This window comes from Hyposmocoma kahamanoa, unplaced genomic scaffold (genome assembly GCF_003589595.1).
Source record: "Hyposmocoma kahamanoa isolate Upper Pololo Valley unplaced genomic scaffold, ASM358959v1 80, whole genome shotgun sequence".
Classification (NCBI taxonomy): domain Eukaryota; kingdom Metazoa; phylum Arthropoda; class Insecta; order Lepidoptera; family Cosmopterigidae; genus Hyposmocoma; species Hyposmocoma kahamanoa.
Window position 1 is genome coordinate 762,018 of NW_020654051.1, and position 17,512 is coordinate 779,529.

At 36.0% G+C, this 17,512-nt stretch overlaps 1 protein-coding gene across 1 annotated transcript; it reads right to left on the reverse strand.

Annotated features, from left to right (window-relative positions):
- Positions 1-11,240: 11,240 nt before the first annotated feature.
- On the reverse strand, positions 11,241-12,986 carry LOC113233915. The gene is made up of 4 exons (XM_026469149.1): positions 12,958-12,986; positions 12,340-12,696; positions 11,770-11,961; positions 11,241-11,383 (listed from the first exon to the last, which is right to left on the reverse strand). Exons 2-4 carry the CDS (start codon positions 12,593-12,595, stop codon positions 11,241-11,243), a joined length of 591 nt encoding a protein of 196 aa, XP_026324934.1. The 5' UTR covers positions 12,596-12,696; positions 12,958-12,986.
- Between the last annotated feature and the right edge of the window lie 4,526 nt (positions 12,987-17,512).

Genomic DNA, 17,512 nt, shown 5'->3' on the forward strand with positions numbered 1-17,512 from the left:
CATTGTTTACCTTTTGTTCTTTTGTTTCGAAGATGACTAATACATGTCTTCGAGGGTATTGTGTGGAAGAGGTATAGAGGTGTGATTATACTTTCATTTAGATGATTGCGGCAATAGGCGGATCTTTGAATTTCTTAAATTGGATTATGGTTGCACCTATTCTATTGCGTACAAGTTACAAGAGCAAGCAATTAATGTATAAACGACTCACAACTATGGTAAAAACCCTTATAAAGGCAAGAAAAGACTAAGGCTTTGACTAACTGGCTAATTTATATTAATACAGTTACTGCCGCCTGTGCTATAGGCATGCCAGCGCTGGCACTTGGCAGTCATGTCAACTTTTTTCATCAGGCACGGAAAACAGTGTTCAGAGAATTGATCGGCTGCCTATATTTCGTGACAATTGCTAGCGCTTTTGCCGCAATCTCTGCGCCAGGGGCATTGGAAAAGTATAAACGTTTAGTTTAATTCCTTAATGCAACTTATTACGGCAAATTATGCTCGAATGAAGATATAATGAATGCAATACAGTGACCGACAGAGGCGACCATCAGTACTATAACATTTTTGTGACGAAGCGGCTAATGGGTTAACTACAACCATCGTATATAACCAGAAATAGAGACGAAATAAAGGCCATCCATCCCTGGCAACGTAAATACACAAATGGTAAATGGGCCTTATATTACTTTCAAATATCAACTCTCGTTTGCACTGAAATCACAAATTAGAAAACTGAAATAGTACAGCGCCAACAACTGACCTGTGTGTACGTCTCCGTATATTCCAATAATATTCTGTATTTATTATAATAAAGATTATATCTCTAACTATGGGGGGCTGTTGCATTCGGTGGTGGAGGAAATACAAAAAAACATCTAATTAGAAAACAAACGGTAATTAAATATTAAACATGCAATTTTTCAATTTTTGTCTATTATAGCAAAGCTCAAGTTAAACTGGTCGATTTGAAGTGAAACAATAGACGACACCCGTCAATTATTTTGAATCCGGGCTGGCCAATCAGAGCGCAGTTGTCACACAAAATAGTTTTCAAACAAATTAAATCACATTTCGTCTCTATTTTTGGTTATATACTCGATGACTATAAACCATATGTAATTATTATTGATATTATTTTATGAAATAATTTCTCACACGATACGAACTCACTTGCCCGCGTGGGGACACAAGTCCTTTCATTAAGAAAGGAGGTCTGTGCCCAATAGTGGGACTATATAGACTAACTATTTTTATTATTTACGACACGAATGGACGCCATTAGAATGACATCATAAGTGGCTGTATCGACGTAATCGACATGATCCAGCACAACTGCTGGCGTGCCAATGGGAATGGTGCTAGTCGCTGTAAATCAGCTATAAATATGTGTTAATCTGTGTTTTGCAGTTCGATTTAAACGAATTAATTAGTCATCATCTCTCAAAGAGATCAAATCAAGTATCTTTATTTCGTAGGTAATCAAATTACACTTGAAACGCCACATTAATAATACCACGTCAAACTCCCCTGGGAAGAATATTTTTTTTGTATGCGTTCGTATCATATAAGTAATCATTGATTTTGTAATAAGCTTTTCTAATTAGAACATGAGCTTTAAACATTTTTTCTGATAAATATGTACAATTTCTGAAATTTTATTTAAAAAAAATGTATACAGTGCCCGACAAAAACGGGCTCAGTTTATTAAGTTGGAGCATAGGGGTCGCAAGTTTAATTTGGTTTAGGGTAATGCCTATCACTGTTTTTCGGAAATAATGTTACATTTCTAGTTTTGTAGTAATTATTAATACAAAGATCGAACACTAAGAAAAAACCGACGTCTTCTAGCAAATCGTGGCAGATGCTATGCCAACTAAGCTTAGCGGATCTCGATCCGGCCTGATCGAAGGAATTTTTTCTAAGTCTTCGATTTTTGTATTAATAATGATTGCTTGCCTTCTTGAAGTTTCTTTATGTAATGGGTAGCTTAAAAAGTCAGTTTTTGCTATTATTTGGCTTTAAACAAACTAATTACTTTTTTCTTTTAAAATTTTATAAGTAGGTGTGTATGGTCATTTAAAAAATAATATTTTAGTGCGCATTTTAAAACAGTATATTTTTTATCGAGGGACAAAACGAGGTAATAAACACCCGAGCTGGTTAACCACCCGACCTTTAGCGGGGTTGTCTATTACTCCGAGGGTTTATATAGGCTATTAGTCTCAAGGTGAAATCTTTAATTTTCACTTCGATGCGAGAAAAAGAATTATTTCAATTATTTACGCTCTACAACAAAATCACGAGCCAAAATTCTAACTGTTTTCGCGGTATTTTCTTATAACCGTCCGGTTGACGGACTACAACAAACACAACAGAACGCCACGATTAGCGGGCCTTCGAACGATTGAAGTGCTACGTCGCATCACTAAAATGGTCCATAAATATGCAAACGCACTAACGCAGGAAAATAATATGGCGCTACCGTCTATGCGGAAATGGCACAGAACTAAAACAGAGTGTAGTCTTAGAACGTAACCTTTTCGTAATGAAAATGGTCGACACACAAGTACTCTTCCATTGAATTTCCGCAGTGCAGCGATCTCTGTGTAGGTTTATTTACTTCGATGAATTATTGTAATGTTAAATTACAATTACCCTTTTTTTGTTTTTGTGATTATTCTTAAGAGTTGTTTTAGTGATAATTACATTGTTTCACTTATTGAACTTTTACCTTTTGGCACAAACTAGAATAAGTACTGGCTGTTTGATTTTGTCTAGGTCTAGCTCGAAGTAAATTAAAAACTAGGTACTTTTTATTCCCTAGCGATTTAATAATGCACTCTACTCCTGCTACGTAAAGCTATATCGATGTACTTACTTTTAGAGCATGTGAAGTGAAAATATATTTTTTAAGAATGGGCGGGAAAGTTTTAAGTTTATACGTGGGGCATAGTGAAAGTTCCTGGAACTGACCACTTGTAAAAGAAACTAAAAAAAATACGAAATTTGAAAAAGGAACTCTCTATAGTCACAGGGACACTAATATACTCATATCACGTTTTAGTTTATGAGACTGTCGTTTGTTTTTTCATTGTGGCGTCGTTTTGAAAACTGTAAGCGCCCAGACACACGAGGAGAAAGTTTTCGCGCGGCCGCCGCGCGGCGACCGCCCAGTTATCACGCCTTCATGTACATTAATGGCGAGTCTGAATTCTATTCACTAGGCAATAACATATAAATACCTCTGAATAATACAACCGCGCTACCGCCACGCGGTCGAAGACAGACTCCGTTCGGCGACCGCGTAGATAAAAGACAAGCTAGTGCCTTCCAGCTAACAGTGTTCTGGTGCTTGAATTTATCATGTAACATGGTCAATAGCTTATCAAATGTTTTTATATTCATTCTGAAATAATTTGCATATCCAGCTTCGTCTTTTCGGAGATCTTTAAATAGAGTATGAAATTCTCCAGACTCTTCCCTTTTTTTAAATAGGGTGAACCCAATATCTTCTGCGTCTCTTTTTTCTTCTTTGCATTTTTTGTACAAATAATATGCAATTACAACTTTTTAAATTTTCCTTAAACCTGAAGTCCGCTAGCAGTAATGGCCTGAAGTTGATATTTTTGCTCGTTTAGATTAAAACGTAAAAGCTAAAAAAATAGAGCGTATTTTGCCATGACAGTTCGGTCTCTGAACGCGTGCACGCGGTCGCTGGGCGGCGGCGGCCGCAGACTCCGCTCTTCGACCGCGCGGGGTGAGCGCGATGATATTAGTAAATTTCGGCCCATAATTTTGTACGATTTTGCGATGTGGCGTAAATCAACAAGTAGTCTGGGACTTCAATTGGCATGTGGTGATGAAGCCCTATGTCGTTCCTCCGTGTATTCGTGGTTCAGTGAATTTAGATGTGGACGTGATCATCTCCATGACGATGTTCGTGAGGGTCGGCCGGCGACCGCGGTTACCGAATTTAATGTTGATACCGTACGACAGCTGACTGAAACTCGCAATTAAATTACTTGTCAGCAAATTCGTGTTATGTTAGGCATTGGAATGAGCCAAGTGCAAACGACATTGCATGTGCATCTGAAGGTTCGGAAACTTTACACTCGATGGATATTGCATTATTTAACGGAATACCAGAAACGACTGCGTGTAGAGTGGTGCCATCAAATGATAATAAAGTTGAATGGAAGACAATCATTGGCTGTATATAATATCGTGTCAGGTGATGAAACCTGGGTGTACTGCATTAAACCGGAAAGAAAAATGGAGTACAGAACGAGTCGAGGATTGTACAGAACCACGTAACTATACTGAATACTCTCAGGGAAAGGAATAATGTGTTCCAGGTCACTCTGACATCGAACTGGCAAAGACTGGTACTAGGGAAGCCTTCATTGGTCCTGAGCCCTTTATTGGGATAGCACACAGCCTGGCAAAGCTCACTTTGCTGAACGAGAGTGCACACGTCTCCCGTAACGTGTGGCTCCAGACTAAGGGTCTTGAGCATTCAAAAGCCCTGAAAGCTGCCTTCAGTACCAAACACTATTGAGAAGCCTGTCACTGGACAGGAATGGCATCAGAATGCTGACAAGAGCTTTAACAGGGCATTGTGGCTTGAATAAGCACATGTCAAATATTGGACAGAGAGAAAACAGAGAATGTAGATTCTGCCACGAGGCGGGTGAAATTCCTGTGCATCTCCTCACCCAGTTCTGCCCTCTAATGGGCATACGAAGTTCCATACTGGCTAGGCACAGACCACACCCAGAGGGCGTAAAAACTGTCGGAGCCAGGAAAGTACTTCAGTTCCTTAATGCTGTTGGACTTGGCTCCGAACTGTAATTAGTGGTGATCACAATAGATCATTTAATGGTCGCAGTGATGAGAGGCCTCATAGGCCTCAAATGAACCACCCTAATAATAATAACTACTGATCAGAATCCAGAAACTTTCAGTATGGCCTAAGTAATTTATGAAAATTGCCAAAAACTGGTGAATTGTATATTGATGTCGTATTTCATCGTGGAAATGCCAAACCACACACATCTTTACAAAGCCCTCAAAATTTATTCCAGGTAGGTTGGAATGTACGTACATGAGGTTACCTCATGTACGTACCGTATTCCCCCAACATGATGTGGCTACACATCACATTTTCACTTGTCGACAACGAAAATAGACCATCAAACGACACAGAGCTGTATAATATAAGTAAAGACAAAATTGATATGATATTTTATAACAGGGAATACTAAAATTATACCCGAAAGATTGCATTATCATTGTATTCAATGTTACACGACCAATAGGAATATCGTACCCTAAATATAAAGTGGCATAATACGAAAATTATAATTTTTGGGTAACTGCCAGATAAACAAAAAAATATAACACACGAAATAAAAGTAATATATTTGGCAGCCAAATGCCACGTGCGTTTTTTTTTATCTGCTTTGTCAGTTTCCCAGACCTTTGTATTTACTTCACTTTAACATCATCATTTATCGTCATCTTCCAAGACCCTATCACATTTTAGTTGACGACCATATCAATTAATAGCAATCAATTAATTAATTTAATTAATAATATCATATAGTACTGTGTGTAGTTGTCAATTTAACGATTTCAAAATGTAATTTGCTTACTTATGATATATAGATCTTTTATTGGTTTACTTTCATTATTGAATTCCAAATAATTTAACTATCATAGCTAAAGTAAACATTTATTAGGTACTGTAAATATTATGAATAAATTTCAATATTTAATATTAGAGATAATGAAAAAACGTTTTCATTATCTGTAATTTTGCATCTTCTCTAAATTTTTTTTTAATTATTTGACGAGAGAATGATTTCGAGATTCGGACTTGATCGTGTAATCTGACTCCACACGATTATTTTATATGGGAACATGTCAAGTCGTTGGTTGCATTCCGACAGGCTTCAAGTAATTGATGTTTTAGAAACCATCATAGAACGGTTATAGAACCGGATATGATCTAAAATCTCTGCAAAGATGGAGTAACTGCCGCATTTATATGCGGCAGGCTGAGGAGGGGAGTAATGGCGCACATTGGGAGAGGCCTATGTGCAACTGTGGACTGCGATAGTATACGAAAGTAGCACGACGTTTTCTTAATTGAAATTGCTATTCATCTAAGTATTATAACTTTAAAAAAAACTATTCTTAACCTTGGATTTATATCTATTTGCCAAGATTTATTGAAATCGGTTACCGGAAAGTGCGCGAGACTGGATTCATCCCCTAGTTTGCCACCCTTAGGAGGCGGATTATTTTATTTCAAATTTAAATGGGATCAAGCTACCCACTTTCCAAAAAAAAAGAAACATCAAAATCTATCCACAAAACCGGTGTAATTGCGTAACATATACACAAAAAGTACAGTCGAATTGAGGACCTCCTCCATTTTTGAAGTCGGTTAAAAAAAAGAAATTTTGCTTTTTATAAATCCGTCCATCCTTTACCCACAAATTCCATTTTAGCTCAACTTACTCGTAAAAACTTTGTCACGAGTTCGTGGATTGACATCATATGCATATTCTGCCAACGTAGCATTCCTCGCATATGCCTAAAAGAGATCTTACAGTTATAAACTACCTTAGGACATTTTGCTTCAGTTATGCTTTTTAGTGTCATACATCAATAAACTTCCGCTGAAATATAAAGATTACTTTGATAGTGCGAAAAAAATTACAAAAACTATGCATGTTATTTATTCACTTAAAAATATACAAGATAAACACATCTTAAATATAACATTATTAAGTAGCTATAAAAATACAATAACCAGAAAAAAGGTTCCAAAATTTAAACACAAGTAATAGTGATACCAATTCTGTTTCTTTGCTGAATAAGACTGAAATTGATATGACAGACAGTGAAATTACAGGCACATAGGGGCGCAGAGGCAGTGCTCCTCAAATGGCGGGACGAATAACTATTATAAATGAAAAAGAAACGTCCCTACCTGTTTCAGTGAAGTTACACTGTTCTGTATTAAATGGTAGAGATACCCACTGCAATGACATAAACTTAAAATGTTTAGGATACCTCCTTGGTCTCTCAATGTAACATGATGTTAATTTTTCTACAAAGTGGACCGTTTAGCCGACAGTCGGTTTGTACGCCATCATCATCAACTTCAACAGCACATTAGCCTATTATAGATAGTTAATCTTAACCACCACCACTTATGGACCTAATGACTCAGAGACGACTGGCAAAGTACAAGGATCCTCAAAAGTACAAGGAGATTCATAAAGAGGTGAAAAGAAAATGTATCAAGGCCAAAGACCTATGGATTAACGACAAATGTTCAGAGATAGAGGTATTACATGCCAAGCACGATTCCTTCAATATGCATAAGAAAGTCAATGACTTAATATGGCAAAAGAAAAGACCACTCGCTACCACTCTACTAGATAAAGACGATAGATATGCCATGACAGTTGAGGACCGATTAAGGATATGGAAGGAGTATATTGAAGAGTTATTTCACGATCAACGTTCGAGTAACGAGTACATATGTGCACAACAAATTGGACCACCTACTACAAAGGACGAAGTTTCCCACGCAATTCAAACTGCGAAAAGCGGGAAAGGAGTTGCACCAGACGAAATTCCCGTTAAAATCCTAAAATTGTTAGAATATGAACACCTAGATATTGTTGTACACCTTTTCAATTCAATTTATAATTCTGGTATCATTCCTTCAGAATGGCTCCACTCTACCTTTATAGCTTTGCCAAAAATCAGCACCGCAAGACGTGGTAATGAGTACCGCACCATACCATTAATGAGTTACGTCCTGAAGGTGTTTCTCAAAGTTATTCATAAAAGACTATACCGGAAGTATGAAGATGACATTTCAGATACATAGTTCGGTTTTAGAAATGGCTGTGGAACACACGACGCACTTTCTGGTTACAAAATACTTATGCAACGTTGTTGGGACATGAGTCGATGCGCTTACATCTGTTTCATCGACTATGAAAAAGCATTTGATTATGTGAAACATGACAAGTTGATACAGATCTTGGAAAGGATAGGCCTAGATTTTAAAGACATCTTAGTGCCTAAAAAACACTAAAACCTAAGAACTCGAGACATCGTAGTGATTAAAAATTTTTACTGGCAACAGATAGCAAATGTACGCGTAGAGCAAGAATTCGCAGATGATGTGGAGATACTACGAGGAGTGAGACAAAGATGTATTATCACCGTTGCTTTTCAACGTTTACGCGGAGGAGATTTTTTCAGAAGTTCTTAAAGACTACCGAAGGGATTGTTGTAAACGGGCGTCGCACCAATAACATTCGATATGCCGACGAACCGATTTTCCTTGCCAGCTCCATGGAAGATCTACAGCAACTGCTCTATCGTGTAGAGTCGATCAGCGCACAGAACGGTCTGAATATTAACATCAAAAAGACTAAGTATATGATTGTCGGCCGTGCTCCGCAGACGTTTGCTATCCTCCACGCTAGGAACAAACCACTTGACAGGATCCGTTCTTTTAAATACCTTGGCTGTATAGTAAACGACCAGGAAGACCGTAGCATAGAAGTTAGATGTTGCATAGAGCAAGCTAGATTGCTTTTATTAAAATGAGCCACCTCCTTCACAATCGTAGTCTCAAACTATCGACACGAGGCCGTTTAGTGCGGTGCTACATATTTTCAATTCTTTTGTACGGAGTAGAAGCATGGACACTAACTCAGACATTATGTAAACGGTTAGAAGCCTTCGAAATGTGGGTTTATCGGAGAATTTTGAAAATATCGTGAACGGATAGTGTCACCAATGACAAGTATTGCGGAGGATGCACAAAGGCTTGGAGCTCCTAAAAACAGTAAAAAAGAGAAAGCTGCAGTATTTCACGCACATCATGCGGAGTAATAAATACTTTCTGCTGCACCTCATTCTGCAGGGAAAAATCCAGGGCCGCAGAGGACGTGGTCGTAGAAAAACCACATGGCTTCAAAATCTTGCAGAGTGGTTCGACATAAGGACCACAGAATTATTCCAAGCCGCAACTTCACGGACTCAAATTGCCACAATGATAGCCGACCTCCGATAGGAGATGGCACCCCGAGAAGAAGAAGAATCTTAACTACCAAGTTTATCAGATGGGTTCACACTATCCACCTTTACTTCCCATTGCCGGGCATGGATCAGAACAGAGGAATCTAAGGACTTTAGTCATTAAGCAATTAACTGGAATTCACACAAAAATAATGGACTTTCCTAATCATTAAACAACATGCATGAAATGTTTATAAAAACATAGTGCACCAAACTGTACAGATGTCTAAACTTTTTGACAGTTTCAGTCTGTAAGGGTCTGGGTTTCTTTTCACAATTCTACTGCCATAATACTCTGCCATAGACTAAGCAGTTTGCCAACACTTTGATATGTTTGAACTCAATTTTTCTTTTATGATACCAAATGACGACGGGACGAACAATGATAAGCGACATTCCTGTCCATTTATGCCCAAGGAGGCTTAAAATACATAGTATAGTCAGATTGCTTTATTTCAAATAATTTCTAATTAGAAATTCAGAAAATCTCAAAACAGAATTGATATCAAAAACATTTAAAGAAAAGGTTTATAAAAAAAAAGGCGAATGTACTAGGAATAGAGTAAATAACCTCTGAGCGACAGAAGAGACATTGGGACGAGAAGTGGATACTGACATATATTGCTATCGATGGGATTTAAGTGATTTAAAAGGTAAACACACATTGGCACGCCCAAACACGCCTTAAGCCGTTCGTAATAATTAATTTTATTCACGATTTTCACACATTATTTTTGATTTTGTATTCGGGACTTAATCACGTATAAAACATATTTTAATTACATCAACGTTTCGGACGTATTGCAACGTCCATGGTCTCGAAGGGACTGAAGAGGCGGGTGTCAGCATCTTTTAGCCGTGCGAGTTTTTCTAACTACCCGCACTTGATCTTCATTATTTATTTGTCCACTAGGGTTGTCACTACATCGACATACAATACTCACGACATCCGACAACTTGTCGGGAGATACTTGATGTCGTTTTCATTTGCTGATAACTGGATCCCATGACGATGAACGCTTAAAACCGTCTTCTCGGTTGAAATTACGGTGTTTTTTTAATTTCAATAGCTTCACGTACTATTCTACTACAGTGATGACGTAGAAAGGATCTTGGGATTATGAAGCTCAATCCAGTGGTTTAGTCCTGATTCCAGCAAATGCTCAGCGATTGCAGACTTATTGCGCTGACGGTTCTCAACAGCCGCAATGTGTTCTTTGACTCTTTCCACTATGGTGCGTTTTGTCTGCCCAATATAGAAACTCCCAAAACTGCAATCAATCTTGTAAACGCCCGGAGATTGAAAGGGGATTACGTCCTTAGGTGATCACCTCAAGAACCTCGAAACGTCGAGGTAATTAAAATGTTTTATACGTGATTAAGTCCCGAATTAAAAATAAAATAATTCATGTGGTTGTTCAAATTTTTAAAGTTCCCTTTTTGTACTGGAACGCACTTATTCAATGTTTTAAAATGTAATGTATAATGATGAGGTAAATTTTTAATTATGACAGCATAACAGCGTTTATGCCTGTCCATGATCGTCTTAGATTTGGCGCTGATGCAATTCGTTGACGTTTATCAATTCATAATACGCTTGAAGTTGTTTTTCGTTTGTATGAGATGCGTACTTACTGATTCAATAAGAAGAAGAAGATTACATGACTGTAATAACAACAAACTAATGAAGTTCCTAATCAATTAATGACGCGGCGATAGTGTTCTAAAATATTGATTCAATGTTTATTCACTATATTTGTATATACAGTGCAGTACAATGTGCATTCATCTTAAACCATCCATCCACTCATCGTCCAACATGAATATCTCTTCGATATAATTCTTTTTTATGCACTTCAACCTTCAACTAACAATATACATTTTAATAATAAATAGTTCAAAAACTTAGTATAAATTATGCATTATCGTTGGATCGATCAAAAACATTTACCAATCAAATTGTGATAGGCCTATATTGATGTTACTCATAAACAATAAATTTAAGAGTACAGACTAAAATGTTGACTACATTAAAAACGATACATACACTATTTTCAAATAATAAAACTTTTAAAAAACATACCGCTAATTATGAATGTATGTTGATGAAAGAAGTATTAATTACAATCATTTTTCTCAAAAAGACGACTTTTAAATAAATACCTGACTTTTGAATAGCACGGCTCTGTTGCCTCTGCTTTATAAAATCCATCGGTATAATAATATTTCATAATTTTGGAGAGAGTGCTTTGTGTACTTCCTGAAATGATAAAAAAACTTTATTTGCCACCCGACACTGTATAGATAGCAAAAAAATTTAGATAGAAAGAAGTTAGCTTCTGCTTGGCACTCCCAGCGTTAGTTAGGTGCCGGAAGAAGAGATTCTCTCGACCAATCACTCCCGCAGGTATGGGTTCTTGAGAATGGCGTTTGTAGACAAGTTGCAATAAAACTCTGACCACATTTCATTTCTTGTCCATCTCATAACAACACAATTTTAGCAAACGTATTTTCAATTCGCTCAAAATAAAACATAATACGCAGCGTCCGTTCCGTAGAAATTATTAATGAGAAAACAAAATCTTCTATCACTATCACGCCGGTAGCATTTTTTAATACATTATGTAGAAATGAGAGAAATGTCACCTTTTGTTATTTGATGTATCTGAGCAAACATGGGTCTTTGCAAATTATTCCAATCATTGACCGTTATGTACTTGGGTTCAAGGACCACCGGAATTCTTATCTTCCTCCACGGTGGTATAGTCTCTATTGTCCGTATAGTTTGTGATGAAGTAATAGAGTACTCTACAAACTCCTTGAAAGGTTTCTGGAAATCTTAAAATGTACATCACTCAGTATTTTCTTGTCCGAGTGATCTATATCTCATCGTTTGGTGATATTATCTTAATGATAGCAATGTGATAATTTCGCTCGTAGGAGAAAGGCACTAGCTTTATGAATAATTTAATAATTACAATTTAATCGCCCCAAAGACAGTCAAATTGTTACTGTTCTAGCAAAGGGAACTACACTACATCGAATTTCATTAAAAGACTAAAGATTATTCGCTAACAGATTTATTTCGTTCAAGCATACATTTTTTCCTGAACTACAATATCAGAACTAATTCTTCGTTTGTATCAAACTGGTTACTCGTTTCGAGTTCATAATTACTATTTTGTAAAATACTTTCATTCATTTGTAAATCCGTACCTTCATTGAATCGTCCTGTGAATTTCAGTGACTTGTCAGTGACCGCCACCACGCCCGGGAAAGTAGCCCATTCCGTGTAAGTTATAGGCTTTATTATGGGTATAATTAGTTTCTGTTGCTTGTATTGTACCGGCTTCTCGGCTAAAGATGGCGTTATGGTTTTCGAAGATGGCGTTGTGATTGTCGAAGATAGTGTTGTGGTTTTCGAAGACGACATTACAGGTCTTGGTGTTGCCGACGTTGATGGCGCTAGCATCTTTCCTATTTCCCCCTGAGCCTCTCTCACTGAGTCAGCCCCCAAATCTGATATTCGTTTATGAACCAATATCACAGCTTTCGGTGACTTTGTTGTAGTGCCTAAAAGCAATGTCGATAAGTGAAAAGTTACTACATTGTTTTAAAATTATGTTATGATAGTTAATGTGTGATTTTATTTTACTCTCCTATAACGCACAATGGCAAACTTCGGCCAGCATTAAGAAAAACTATAAAATTTTGATTTCTCGTGTAATTTTTTTAATCGTTTTAAGTTTTTAGTTTAATAATATCAACATTGGTGCAATATGTTTGTTATATACTCCAGTTATAAAGTCATCAATGCTACAGTGGGGAACTCACTTCCTTGCTTGCCAATTCTGATTCTCACGGGCTCCTTAATAACTTCGATCAGAGTATTCCATGCGTGCTAAAACAAATTATCTTCAATGGTACAATATCGTGGTTCCGAATATATTCAAATATAGTAATAAATACAAAACAATAGTTATTAATTAAATACCTTATTTTTAATTTTACAAAGAAAACGTTCCAATTTACGCTACATTAAGTTTTACAAATAATTTGTAAAACTTAATGTAGTAGTAAGTTTTGTAAAATTAAAAATACAAAACAGTTAATTACAATATTAAATTTAGTGTAAAACCAGAGCCCACGTGTTAAGAATAACGATTGCTCCTTTTTCAGAACTCTAAGTAAAGCTACATGTTTTATCCTTATCTAGCTTTAACTCTTTTACATACAATTTTTAGTCATCACCTCTTGGGCGCAATTCACGTAGAAAAGACGACACGGCATGACATAGGCTTTCTCACAAGTCAATAGGACTGTACTCTCTTTGAAACCCATTTGTCCGCCTAAGTGACTTCTATTCAATGTAAATTGCCCCATAAGCAACTGTTTTTCCATTCATAGGGCCTCGTTCATCATCATGGGACTGACTGATTGTTTAAGTACACGCATTTATTGAACTGACCTCATCACTGTTCATTGTTTTGTAAAGCACAACACAATGGAACGAAACCCTAGATTAAACATTTCACTCAACGAAATTCAGGACGACTATCATATAAACAGTTAGTGTGATAAAAAGCCTGAAGATACTTTGGAGAATAAGAGGTGAGCGAGGTTTATGATAGCTTTAGGGAATTTATAGGTACTCCGTAAAGCTTTATCAAGACTGTCCGTCATTATAGCTCGTAATCAGAGGTCGTAATAGGCAGGGTACATTTATCTAAACTTCATATGATACTCATAGAGTGAATAACACTTCTCACGGAAATCCTGGAATTATTAGAAATTGTCCTTTAACTGCACTACCGTTCCGTAGCAAAATAATTGCTAATTACGCATCAAGAATATATAACAAAATACAATACAATAATTTCAAGATTTGTAGGGAAAGTATTGTTCACTCTATGTGTATCACTTCCAGATTTTGCCTATTTCGATATCAGTTTACAACATACGGTCGAGAAACGGATGAATTTTTGCAGCGTCAAATTTACAATGTAATAGATATTTTACATTGTGTGTGTCACACAAAAAATATGGAACACTAATTTATTTACAAGAATTTTCAGATTTAAAATGAAACTATTTTTCCATATCTAAATCTCGTATATTTATTTTTTCAAACAAACGAACATTTCAGTTTCATTACAAGCCTGATGGTGAGCTGATTTAGAACCGGAAAAAATAGTATCATTTCCAATATGTCGTAACCGTGAAAAACTCGATATTTTCCATTGACTTACAAATAAATGGACGACGGGTCTAATACAAAAACCACGAAAAAAATGTCTCAAGTCAACCTATTTAAACGTAGTGACATGTAAAGGAATATGAAAAAGCTAAAACGTTGAATTTAAATTGTAATGTCATCGCAGTACTGTCTAATTTTGCTTGCTTCGCTGTCAGTCGAACAAACGAAGACTAAAGCGTGAATGACGCTCTGTATACGATTTTAACGCCCTGTAAGTTCGGACACTTTTTAGCGCGGACCCGACGTCCATATAATTGTAAGTCCTTGATATTTTCAGATTGTTTGTATCTTTTTTGTCTGATAAATAATCGTATTTAAAAGTATCATTTCTCTCAATTTCTGTATTCGCGTATTCAGTACTGGAACCACCTATATTCCCAACTCATTGACTCCTTTGAACTTGTCTCACATGAAAGCTAACAACTAAAGTTATGACGGAAGAAATTAATATTCACTGCAACGTTACGAGTCTTTGCAGCTGCATTGTTTCTATTGTACATATTTATTTTTTCTGGCCTCTGCTTCAGTTAACCATTTCCAGGATCAAAAGGGATATCAGCAAGGTAGGTTTAAATACGTTTAATATGTTGTTGGAGTAAAGGGACAACCGAATGGCGGACAAGAAGTGGTTAAAGTAGCGTCCAGGCAGAAACTACGGGAGGCCTATACCCAGCAGTAGTTCAAGTTGGGCTGTGGATGATGATGATAAATGTTTTATTAAGTAGGTATTATTGCGTATGTTGTTCCGTGACCTTATTTATTAATTAATAAGGTAAATTATTTATTAATTATAATTTAGGGTCTTACAAATAATAAAAATAGTGCTAGGAACGCATTACGTTTTCCAGCAAATACTGAGTTAGTGACCTTTCTGTTACTACAGGTGGCACCACTCAATTAATCTTTATACTTATTATTATTAGGGTGGCTTTATTCAGGGCCTTGTGGTCAATCTTTATACCGAGTGTCTTTTTTGTTCATTTAAATAATCTGTAGATAGATAGATAGATAGATAGATAAACAGTTTATTGCTCACACACAAGAACAAGAATAGTACATAAACAACTTAAAACTAATGTGGGCAAAGGCGGTCTTATCGCTAAGAGCGATCTCTTCCAGACAACCTTAGAGTTAGAGGAAAGCTAATCGGAGCGGGAGACGTAGTGTGCCAATTTTACAATATACAATTTTACTGTAGCTTCATGTAGTTCTCGTTTGTTTTTGATTTTGTTTTGAAGTTAAATATATGTTAATATAATATGTTGTGAATGTTTTTATATTTTCGTTGTTATTTTTTTTACTGTGCTGTTTTTTTCTTGTATGGTGTTAGTTGTGGTATGCAAATAAATGTATTTTCTTACTATGTTTTTATAAATTCGAACTATTACTACAGGATGGAACACTTTGGCCTGTCTACTTTACACTTCCATATTTTTATATTAAATGTAGTCGTTACCAAATAATAAAAACAATTTGTGTATAATACGTGTTCGCAAGGTCTACAACAGAATCCTGATTATTGTGGCACTGGATTCCTACATGTGAAAAGGGTGAGATAATTTTGGTATTTTATATTTAATGTAATTTCTTAAATTTTTAATTCTGTTAGGTAACTTTACAGCTACCAGGCTTGGCTAGAGATGTCGCTGTTCACTGTAATTAAATTTGTATTGAATTGATATTCAATTATTTTTTGTGAAATTATTCCACTACTTTGTTATAATTATTAATACAAAGATCGAACACTCAGAAAAAAATCCGTTGAACCGGCCGAATTCGAACCGATGTCTTCAAGCAACCGATGCCAGACACTATGCCGATTAAGTTACGGAACGAACCAGCGGACCTCACGAATTTCTCTATGTGCTTGTTGTCGGAACTTTGTATTTGGTTTTCAAAGACTTGTTAGCCGTAGCGCCATCTTTGAGAAATGTCACAAAAAAGGAGTAATTTCACAAAAAATAATTGAATATCAATTCAATACAAATTTTGTCTAAATCATAGGAAATGAAACTATTTTTCCGGATTTAAATCGCCTATATTTGTTTTTTCAAATAAACCGACGTTCAGTCAATCGTGACCATGTGACCTGTAAAGGGTCAGAAACGTCGGTTTGTTTGAAAAAACATATATACGCGATTTAACTCCGGAAAAATAGTTTCATTTCCTATGTGTAACAATCGCAAAAACCTAAGAACTTGATATTAATTTAAATCAAATTATAATTTTATCTAGTAAAATTGTATTTTGATTTAATTTTATGCTTAAATTTCACTCCGTAATAAATTTATTTTTCAAATTAAAATTCAAATTCAAAATAATCTTTATTTCATAGGTAAGCATTATTACACTTGAAATCGTCACAATATTAAACTCTACCGCTCATTCGTAAGGCAGATGCCCCTGAGAAGAATGAGCAAGAAACTCTAGGGTTTGATCTTTGTGAATAACATTTGTACACATTCAACATTTACAATATATTTTTCTTTTTGTTTTGAAACATCGGAGATCGAGACTACCTCCATGAGCTAAGCGGGTTACTACCATTTGATTTTTTGTCATCCAAGTACGCAGAAGTTGTATAATAACCTTTAGTATAAAGTTTTTGTTTCACTATAGTTTTAAACCTCGTGTAAGACAAATTTTGTATATCAACCGGAATCTTGTTATAAAAGCGTATACATTGCCCCTTAAATGATTTTTTGACTTTGTGAAGATGACTATCAAGAACAGCTAGTTTATTTTTATTCTTCGTATTTATGTTATGTCTGTCACTATTTTTCATAAAGAAATTACTACTCCTCTTAACATAAATTACATTTTCATAAATGTAATGTGAGGCTAGTGTAAGAATGTTAATTTCCTTAAACTTATCTTTCAAAGATACTTTGGGGCCCAGATTGTAAATTGCCCTAACTGCACGTTTCTGCAGGACAAAGATTCTATTGATATCGGCGGCATTACCCCAAAGCAAAATGCCGTATGTCATTAGACTGTGAAAGTAGCTGACGTAAACCAATCTAGCGGTTTCGACGTCTGAAAGTTTCCGTATCAACAACAATCAATCAACTACTTTAGATATAGCATTGTTCACATCGTCGTAGGAACATTGGTGCTTTTAACTTTAAATAA